The 10,945-nt window shown below is 38.1% G+C and overlaps 1 protein-coding gene across 1 annotated transcript; it reads right to left on the reverse strand.

Moving 5' to 3' along the window:
* Positions 1-2,978: 2,978 nt before the first annotated feature.
* On the reverse strand, positions 2,979-10,068 carry LOC103136584 (tyrosine-protein kinase Fes/Fps-like). The gene is made up of 4 exons (XM_016670357.1): positions 9,723-10,068; positions 8,988-9,161; positions 3,316-3,412; positions 2,979-3,236 (listed from the first exon to the last, which is right to left on the reverse strand). The coding sequence occupies exons 1-4, from the start codon at positions 9,945-9,947 to the stop codon at positions 3,049-3,051; spliced, it is 684 nt and encodes a 227-aa protein (XP_016525843.1). The 5' UTR covers positions 9,948-10,068; the 3' UTR covers positions 2,979-3,048.
* Between the last annotated feature and the right edge of the window lie 877 nt (positions 10,069-10,945).

Raw genomic sequence — 10,945 nt, forward strand, 5'->3', positions numbered from 1 at the left:
CGGTTAAGAGTTGTTGAGTTGTAGTGAATACATCAACCGAAGACGACGGAAAAACAAATCAATCTGTGAGCTTTAATGGGCTCCGAAATGTGGCAAAGAAAGAGTTTGAAGCGGGAAAAGGCAAAGTGCGTTTTTCATTATAGTTCTTCAACATTCAGATTTTAATTGGAGCCTGTTTTGTTGCCCTGGTGTTTTGCACAAAGCCGGCCGAGTCTGAGGCCGGAGCTCAGCGGAGACCAATCAAAGCATTAATGGCACCAAAGTTCATCACAAAAAGCAACAACTGTAACATCTGTGTTGCTTTTGAGAGTGTTTTCCACCAGAGCCGCTCTCATGGGTCTCCTTCCAGTTCAGAAGCGACCACACTGCAGAAACACAAGATCTCACCACGCATTTTTCGTCTAGTTTCTGAGGCTAATATATCAGCACACGTTAAAAAAANGTAACTCTTCCATCTAACTAACACACATCAATCTCTCTGGCTCTTTCTTGTTGATGTTTCTTTAAATCTTACATGTTTTTCCTCTTCACTTATTTGAAGATTTGATTTGAAGTCTTGTATTCACCTTGAATTGTTGTTTTTGCTGTTCTCAAACAGAGGCTTTTTCTACCAAACCAGCTGCAGAAGAACAAAGTAAAGCTTCAACTGCATAAATAATTCATAGTAATTTCTTTTTGTTGGAACTAAGTGAGAAATATTGATAAACCAGACAAAACGTTGATGCTTCACTCGGAGATGAGGAGCAGCCACTGCTGCGGCAGTCAGTAATCAGTTTGGATAAAATGAAGAGTGCAGGTTTGGTTCGGTACCAGCATGGTTGAGTTATGGTTCCAAAACTGCTGAAAGTTTCCATCATGCTATTCCTGTGGTAAAATGCAAGAGAAACCGCCAGAAGAACCTCAGTTTCTCCAGCCTGCCCTTCCTAATTGAACATACATCACTAATAATAATACAACTGAAAATGTGCAAATATGGATGTACAAAATTATTTCCTGTTGAGAAAAACATAAACAGTAATAATGCGGAGACTACAAGAAGTGCCAGCAAGTAAACATTAAGAACCCAGCCAGCGATGCAGAGCATTAACCCGCTAACATTAGCTTGACACATTTGGGTTTGTCTATAAAAACAAGAATAGCAAAAATGTGTAATGTTTAAAAAACAATTACTAAGTTTAGCGTTAAGCCAATATTTTTACTTGAATCCATGTATCACAATTTTAAAAAACCCATCAATAACAAGATAATTATACAGCTAATACTTTATCATTTAAACAACAGTGGAAATTGTGTTCCTTTTAATTTCAAATAAAAGCAGTTAGATTCTGTTAAACGTACTGAAGTTAAATCTACAGGTGTATGTGGAGCCGCATGTGTGTTTTCTTTCAGGAACTTTGAGATTTTAATCTTTGTCCTCATCTGACCTCACATGCAGAAACACACCTTCATGTCTGCTGGCTGATCAAAAAATAATCCAACTCCAGCCTGGTTACATTAGCAACCCATTAAATGTGGAGTCCACTTAAAAATGACTTTACATTTTAATCAACTGCACATCAAGTTCCAGCTCATGTGTCTGACCTTTGACCCTGGTGCTGACCCGAAGTTTCCCTCTGTCCAAACCTGCTGTTTGAGGTGGAAAGGTTCTCTGATGATTTACTCAGGATCCAAAGATTATGAAACCAGTCAGACTGGATCAGAGTCAACTTCACTTTAAACCATATTTTAATCAGCTTTGACTTGATTCGTATAACATTGTCTCAGCTTTAATTTTACATCATGTTTTCGCTCTTGACACTTTTGATTTTGCAACAAGTGTTTCACTTGTCCTTTCATTGCACACAAACTGTAGAACAGCCTTTCTGTGAGAACTAATTTCTGCTTCTGTAAACTGAGGCGGATCAGAGAGTGGAGGATTTCACAAACCGTGGTCGTTTACGCGCTTGGACGCTTGGACATCGCGCAATAACACGCAGTCTTGTTAATCTGAGCTAAGCTGCGTAGCTGTGTACCACTGAGATATTTAAGTTTTCAGTATAAAGTCTCAGGAAAGACCAGAAAATGTAGGAAGAGCCAAAAAGAAACAATAAAGTGATTTCTCATGAGAAAAAAAATTGCTCTTCTTCTTCTTCTTCTTCTTCTTCTTCTTCTTCTTCTTCTTCTTCTTCTTCTTCTTCTTCTTCTTCTTCTTCTTCTCATGATTTGACTCCTGTTTCCTGATCTGCAGTGTTTTTGGCGCCACTCCCTGACTGAGGTTGATATCTTTCTGCTGCAGCTCACGTCCAACACCGTCGTAAAAGTTATAATTGTAGAGATTCCTGGCAGATGACAAACGTCTTGTGGGTTTTGAGTAGAGCGGACTGGGAAGCTGAATAAGCTGCATCAGGTAACATACTGACTACAACTTTACAGAACCCAACTTTATAAACTCTGAATATCCTTTAAATCCATGCATGAATAAATATGTTTAAGAGTTTATTGTTGGTAATTAGAGAACTTGAAAGTATTAGGCAAATGTTCCGACAGTGCTAAGAATAAATAATAAAACTGAGTTCAGCTTCTTTTTCTCTGAGAGTGAACACAAATTAAATCATCAGAGATTATGCTTTATTTTATTTCATTTATTTTTATTTTATGTTATTTTTTTTTATTGTTTATTTGATAGGGAATGCCTGCATCCCAGTCTATATGATGCAAATATTACCTTAACTAATTTGCAACATTTGTCCTTAGAAGTTGTTTAAAATGAAAAGTTAAGTTCAACAGTAAATCAAATAAAATAATGAAAAGTGGATATAAAATTACGTATTTGAAACTACCGAATCAAAACAATGACAAATTGTTTTTATTCAGTAGTTTTAAATACATTGTTTTATATCTATTTTTCATCAACTGTTGATCTTATACATAAATATTTCCACTGCATTTAAATGAAAGTTTGTTGAGATTTTAAATATATGTCTCTAATTTTCTTTAAGCCTCTCACACACACACATGTGCACGCACGCACATACACACACGCCCATGCAGACTGTGTTGAATGCAGTCTTACAGGATGAGCACCATCTCCTGCTGCAGCGTCTGCAGCGCGCTGAGCAGAGCCGGCTGCATCTGGCTGTAGTGGTGCTGATGGTAAACCTGAGCCGCTTGCACCGACAGCACATACTCATTGTGGAGCTCGTGCAGCTTAAGGGAAGCCTTTATATAGCGCTCCCTGTTCTTTTCTCGCTCCTTATCTGCATAAAGAAGAAGAAAGCACAAGGTGTGTCTGAAACTGATCCTATTTAGAGAAGTAAAAACCCTCAAAGTTCTCACCTTTGCTCATGTCCTGGTACTTCCTCCTTGCCAGAGCTGCGTCTTTAACCGCCTGCCTGTAGCTGGTCTTCAGCCTCTCCAGCTCTGTGTGGGTCACCTATGCAACCAAAATAAAGCATTTTTGAATTCATACATGACAACATAAATTATGACTCTGACAAGATGTTTTTTTTTGTTTGTTTTTTTGCTTTATTTTGTTTTGTTTTGTTTTGTTTTTTTTCGTCTCCTAGCAAAGGTCTTCCCTCAAAGCACGAGATGCAAGTTAGCTGGAGCAAGAAAACAAATTGCTTCACGGACACTGAAGAAGCCAAATCAATTCAGAAACTGACAGCAAACCAATGCAGAGGCTCTTGAACGTGTAATGTGTTCTCTCCCTTTGGTCAAACACAAAATCAGTCAGCCGCAGCGTTTCAGTTGTACTGCCTCTGTCTGCCTCTACACTGCCTACAACTCCACTGTTCTTCTCATTACAGCCACAAGGTTCAATGCATTTACTGGGATTTCCTGTGATTGACACACACTAGTGTCTTATTGCGAAGTGGGAGAAAAGCACAGAAAGTCTTCGAAATATTTGGTGAAACTCTTAAGGTGTTGTGAATTTGTATTTTCCCCCTTTTACTTTGTTCATTTAAACAAAATCCAGTGTGACAAAATGCTTTGGCATGGAGAAACGTACAGAACGTACAGAAAAGTAACGTGTTGGTAATTTGCAAACATGTGGGAAAAATTAAGCCAAGATTTAAAAGTGTGTGATATAAAGGAAGCCAAACACACCACCTCTAAGATGAAACATGGCTTCTTAATGTGAGGATGATTTTCTTTAGAAGCTGGTCAAAGTTCATGAGTAGATAGATCAGATTAGGGAAGAAAGTTTGTTAGAAGTAGAAACTGGAATGGGATGAAGGTTAACCTCAGTTTGACTGCATTTCTCAGATTTTTTTTTATATAAATAAAAGGAAAACCATGAATCCTTTTTACCTCCACATAGCGGTTATGAACTGCTGTTTGTCCATCTGCTGTAGAAAATTCCAATAAACAATTTACATTTTGTTATGTTAATGTGAAAACGTCAACATTTATTAATAGCTTTTGGAGGCGTCAGAAAAGTTGTAAAATAACATAGCGAATATAGCCGGGTGCCAAAATAAGTGACACACACACACACCATTTTATGTTTCATCCTTTTATCGCTTTTAGAAACCCGTCATGATCAACAAAGTTTGGCTTTTTGACAAAATAAAAAATAAAAAATAACAGTTAATATAAAAAAAAATGATTTCTACAAAATAAGCGACTGCATAATTTACTTCCTTCCCACCAGCATTCAGTAGATTCACCTTGAGCTGCGATCACAACATGGAGTCTGAGTTACACATCTGGAGATGTTACTCCATTCTTTCCTGCTAACCTCTTCAAGCTCCAACAGGTTACATAGGAATCAGATACTTGTCAAGTGCTGTCACAAATTCTCTATGAGATTGCGGTCTGGGCTTTGACTGGGCCACTCCGGAACATTCACCTTGCTGTATTCAAACCAATAAATGTTCTCTAACCCCAGCAGATGGAAACAAATTCCTCCAGTATTTCTCTATATTTGTAACACTGAATTTTACCTTCTACCTTTACAAGCCTGTAACAGCCCTGACAGCATAATGCTGCCAGCACCGTGCTTCATTGTGGGGATGGTGTGCTCGATGTGATTTGTTTTGTTTGACGGCCAATGGGCTCCATTTTGGTCTCATCAGACCAAATAACTCTTTTCCACTTGACCATGGACTCTAACTAACTGCAGTCAAATCCTGATGTAAGTTTTCATTAAAAATTTGTTTCTCATTGCTGCCCCACTTTATTTAACTGAGGTTATGAAAATAGTCTTTCCATTTCTTGATGATGGATTTCAATGAATACACTGATGCTTAGTGCCTTGAATTTTTTTTTTTGGTATCCATCCCCTGACTTATACTTTTCAAAAACATTTTCTCTGACTAGCTTGGAGTGTTTTTTTTATCTTTATGCTATAATGGTAGCATAAGTGAATGAATGAATGGACCTTCCACGTGTCTGTATTTCTGTTACACTTTTTGTGAGAATATTAGCACCAACTGGCTGGACCTCTGTTGAACTGAGTCAGTCATTTTAAGCAGGTGAATAATTATGACTATTGGTCATTATTTTTTTTTTAGAAATCAACTTTCACTTTGACATTACCAAAGCTTTTTGTAAAAGTTTTGTCAAATTTTGTTGATCATGACTGATTTGTAAAAGCAATAATCCAGCGGGAGTGAATACTTTTTACCACCAGAGTTTCTTTGCACCTTGACAGTAAATACCACGAAACACAGACACAGGAAGTGGACAGCAGACCTGCCGCGCTTCTCTGAAGGAACATGAAAGCTGAGAAACAACATTTGAGGAAACGATCTGACCTTTGACGTGTAGCTGGTGGAAACGTTTCAAAGCTCTTTGATAGCATCTCTGACTGCTCTGTTGGCTCAGTCAGGTACAAAACGAAATATCTATTGTAAAACCGCACAGCGACGCTCGCTTTGCACGGCAAAGTAATAGCACCATGTTAAGCAAACGACCCAACAAATGTTTGAGCTGCAGCCCAGCACAGATTTACAAAACTTTGCACTTCATTTGCTTGATGTAATTGGGTAATAAAACAAACAGGACGGGGCTCGTTTTAAACTGCGCTGGGCTCTTATGCTTAAGTTTATGAAAATTATATGTAATTATAAAACTGCCACTCATCTGCAAAGCTTTGACATGTTTGCTTAAGTAATTTTTTATATGCAAACAAACATTATTGCCAATTTTCCACATTGTGTAAATCAATTTGTGTTTTGCTTGCCCAGAAAGAGGAAAAGATTTTTAGAAATGGTCGAGACTGAAAGAAATAAGATGATGTGTGTAAAAGTAAACTTTAATGTTGCTAACATTTACAATGTACCTTTATATTGCTTGTTTATAGATATTTATTTGTGGACACCTTAATTAAATATAATGAGAAGTATTTGCAGACTTTTTGTTCCGTTTGCACACTGGACTTCCTGTGCAGTTTTATTGCTCCTCTATTTCAGGCCGGTGATATTTAAGACTCCAGCAACAAGAACAAAACCTCAATGATCTCAAACTAAACACGTTGAGTCTTTTCATTCAGTAGTAACTAACCAGCATTTTGATCTGAAAGTGAAGGGAGTGAGTCTTGGCTGACTGCGTCTGCATTATTAGACTGAATATATTATGAGGAGTCTTGAAGGATATTTTTTTGAAACCAGACGAGTTTTCTGAGTCACAGGAAGCAAGTCCAAATATGGATGACAATCATGATGATCGGTAATGGCATTGTATAGAAGCTCTGTCATGTCAATAAGTAGCATTCTCGATAAATAAAAAGAAAATAAAAGGCAACATGTTTGATGGACGCATGGCGTTCATGAGAGGTCCTCACTTTCCAGAGAACTTTGAACTGAGCAATGCTGTTTTCTAGATTATGAACTTAAATATTGACACAATTTAATGGTGCTCAACTTAGACATGAACACATTAAACTACTTTTCTGGGGGACACTAAGGGTAGCCATAAAATTCATTTTCCTTAGCCTTCAGCTTGGTAACTGCTGACACATTTCAGCTAACCATGAAAACAAAAATTTTGGCATCTTAGTTTTTGTTTTAGCCCCTTGATTTTGCTCTTTCTCTGAGAATTAGACTCTCTGCTGGAGAAGAGGAGAGGACAAGTGCAGCTTGTGTTACTTCTAACTTTTCTTTCAGAAGACCATTCAGGATTTTAGCTTGCTAACTAAATATATAGTTCGTAAACAATATTAACTTGTGACTTGAATGTTTCACTTGGAACTCTGACTTTTATAATATATCAATAACATTAATAAAATATGACTTTGAAAAATGAACACACACAAGATAATAGAGAAATTACCTTGTCATCATCATTTTTCTATGACCAGGTAAATAAACCAAAATACTGCTGTTGTATTTTTACTCTTTACCTTTAAAAGCGGGGTACACTGTACTCCCAAATCTACTCCTCACAAACGCTACATCCCATCATCAACAAACTGTCTTTAGAGTCCAGAGTGTCTCTAAAGATGCTCTGGACTTTTTTTCTTTTCCAGATCATAAGTCTGTCTGGTTTTATGTGTCTATTTGTCTGTAAGAGCCCTAAGCAGAGCTGTGCTTTTAATCTCATTGTACTGCTTATTGTGCAATAACAATAAACCTAATCTAATCTAAAATAATCTGGCTCCAGACATTTTTGTGGCCCAGTTTTCACCTGTCTTTAAAACAATATACGTATGGATGCAAAAGCAGCAATCTGTTCAGGTTTAATAAATCACATTGTGAGTGTCAAGCCATTGCAGTGGCATTGCTGCCAGCTACTCCCAGCATTTAGCATTTTCTGATGATCGACATATTCAGCATATTCATGAAGGCGAACACATTATGCTGCTCTTTGTGATGATGACATCCTGCTAACAGTTTGTAGGTCAGTAAGTTTGCTACTATTTTTAAACTCGCAAACCTTTCAAGGACCAGCAAAATATTTCACCTTCATTTTTTGTGACTTACAGGTGATGTAAGCTCAAAATTCAGTGTCTCATAACATTTGAATTTTACACGTCAGAAATGAAATAATGTTTCAAACAGAAATTTCAGACGTTTGAAAAGTTTGTTTGTTCCTATACACTCAATAGTTGGGGCTCATTTGGTAGAACCCCAGATTTTAGGTCATCTGCATTGTTGGTTCAGATTCTGTGACTCTTTTTATAAATTAGATTAGATGCAAACTTTACTCTCCTGCATTCATGTTTTAAATGAGCACATTTGAATTAATAAATGTTTTAATTGTTTTGGGTGTTTTAATGAGTGTGACTTCCTTTTTAGCATATTTTCTGTCAATTTTTTTCCTGCCAGGAGACTACAGATGAAAATTAGCCCTGGTGGCTAAATATGGCATATTTACATCGCTGTTTTAATGTATTTATGATAATTAATATGCACTCTCCCTTATAAAATAAATTCTCATCGATGGACCAGAGGCTTCAATTCCTTTTCTCCTTGCAGCTCCTGTGTGAGATTTAACAGCTGTGGCTCTTGATGCGACTCCAGCTACCTCCTTCTGATGCTCTCTCAAATTCTTGGAAATATTTTTGCTTGGCAATCCTCTCAAGGTCGCAGTTATCCCTTTTGCTGTTGGACCTTTTCAATCAAACTTTCCTTCCACTCAACTTTCTAAGCATATGCTTGAACAGAAGTTTGCATGTCCTACTGACTGAGACTCTGAGATCAGGAGGATCAGAAAACCTTTGCAGGTACTTTGAGTTATACCCTTATTAATTAGCAGATAAGGGTATGACAACACGAATCACCAATATTTAATTTTTTAACGCTAATTTTCTGACACACTGAAACTCATTCAAAGCATTTATATTTTTTTAGATGTACTTGTGGGGGGTAAATGGATGGATGGATGTTTATGTCAGTGTCACACCAGCCTTATGCACACCCCTTCAAATAAAGTGTTTACCGAACATTAAACATCGCGTTTTAAAAACTTTTTAAAGACTAACTCCAAGTATTAGAAGAAAAACACTCCAGCAGGAAGTGAACGTGTCAAAGAAACGCCTGTCTGTGTGGTTTGTTTCGCACCTTGTTGAGCTCCTGCCGCAGAAGGTTCCAATGCTCTGCGTAGGTTTTGCGGAGCTGCTGTTTGTCTCTGATGAGCAGAGTCAGTTTGCTGATGGGCCCGTCCAGGAGCTCCTCGGAGCGCCTCCTCATCACCTGGCTGAGGGACTCCGTCTGCGAAACCAGCACTCCCCACGACTGGCACACACAGGAGAGGGGAGGAAAATCATCAGCTTTTACGCCCAACTCCAGAAGAACATTAAACAGGTTTTAGATTTGAATACATGCAAATCGCACAAAGTGCCATAAAATGCCCTGCTTCCACTTTCAAGAACTGAACATCCAAGTGTCATAAACACCAAACACTGTGTGACTACATCCCCTTTTCTGGTGGCTCACCAGCATTTTCACCTGAATAGCAAAACCGTGTTTTAAATAATCCATGTTCATGAGCTCATCAGATATTCTGAAAGCCATGCAGATGAAAAATTGAAAAGACTTTGCAAGATGAGTAGTGGTATTGCAAAATAAGTGCAATCTTATGAGGGACTGGGAATTCATTAACATTAAATTAATGAGGAGACGAGCGGAGAAAGGTCTCTTAACAAAACCATTTTACAACTTTTGGTCTTCATTTGTAGTTTTCTGATACATTTTTTTAAACGAACATCATCTTGTTTGACATTTTTAGACTCAGAAGATAAAACGAACTCTACCAGATGTTTCAACCCATCAGTGTAGAAGTAGAGAAGACCCCACCTTGTTGAGCTGACTGATGTAATCCGCTCCCGGATTGGTCTGAGGCCGGTCCATCTTCTCGGCCATGGCAGTCATTTGGTGGAGTTGCACTGAGAACTCCCGTTCGCTCTTCGCCCGCTGACCCATCCACTTCTTCATGATCTCCATCAGGTGAAGCTCGGAGTCCAGCAGCCTCATGACGGCCGCGTGCGCCTGTGGACACCGGAGATCCTCGCCGAAACCCATCTCTGGACTAATGCAACCTCCTTCTGCCTGGGATGCGTCGTCAGCAGCGCGTTCTCATGAGTGAAGCAGCAGCTGCTCTAATGACCAGCAGAGTCTCTCTCTCTCTGCGGCCATGCAGAGGTTTCACTTCCCTCTGAGCAAGAAAGAAGTGTACAGCGGTTCATGAGAGGCAGCACTTCCTCATGTATGTTTGAATGTGGTTCTACTTTCAATTTGCAAACAGCTTTAGTTGCATAACACCTACCAAACTCATCATATAACTGCATGTGTGCCATAAACATAAATATATACATATACATAAAATATTTTATTTATTATATTTTTTTTTACTTCTTTGGGGGAAAAAAAACTAATGAGAAGTAGATGTTGAACACAGCTGGTGCACTTTAGAAGTCATGCTCCTTATCTACATAATTCATCATGTCTGCTCATTTGCTGCTCTGTGCAACACAAACATGAGATTCTCAGTTCGGTTGTGTTTCCGAGGCTCAGAGATGTCTGCAGGGTCTCAACAAGAACACATTCAAAGTCGTCAGTAAAGCATTAAGCCTCATTAAGTTTCTCTTTATTTGGAATTAGTCGATTAACTGCGACTAAATGATGAAAATCTTAATTATTAAATCATTTGAATTGTTCTGTTTGACGTGATGATTCTACTTTCTTTTCATTGCTCCTCTGTTTTACCGTAAGAATGGGTTTTCCTTGATTGATGAAACATGTGTGTGTTACATACAAGCATCCTCTGTTTGCATGGTTACATTAAGAAGGAAACCGAACAGTTTCTGTTGAAAACCTTACCGTCAACATGAAACAGATGAACTCAACATTGAGCAAATTACAAGAATCAAAGGAATAAAGTAAATAATAAGCTCTAGGTGGCATCAAAACAGGATGGATTTTATCATTACTGCCTTGAATCCACTCAGAAAAGGGAAATTAAACTGCCTAGCAGTGGAATATACATAAAAAAATGGATGTTTCCCTCTAGGAAACAACTT

This window comes from Poecilia formosa, unplaced genomic scaffold (genome assembly GCF_000485575.1).
Source record: "Poecilia formosa unplaced genomic scaffold, Poecilia_formosa-5.1.2 Scaffold33, whole genome shotgun sequence".
Classification (NCBI taxonomy): domain Eukaryota; kingdom Metazoa; phylum Chordata; class Actinopteri; order Cyprinodontiformes; family Poeciliidae; genus Poecilia; species Poecilia formosa.

Excerpts from the sequence above, each read along its gene's own strand:
- LOC103136584 (XM_016670357.1), bottom strand. The coding sequence starts at position 9,947 with ATGGGTTTCGGCGAGGATCTCCGGTGTCCACAGGCGCACGCGGCCGTC. Across the intron at positions 9,162-9,722 it reads ACATCAGTCAGCTCAACAAG|TCGTGGGGAGTGCTGGTTTC; the intron begins GTGGGGTCTTCT and ends TGTGTGTGCCAG. Across the intron at positions 3,413-8,987 it reads TGCGGCAGGAGCTCAACAAG|GTGACCCACACAGAGCTGGA; the intron begins GTGCGAAACAAA and ends TTGGTTGCATAG.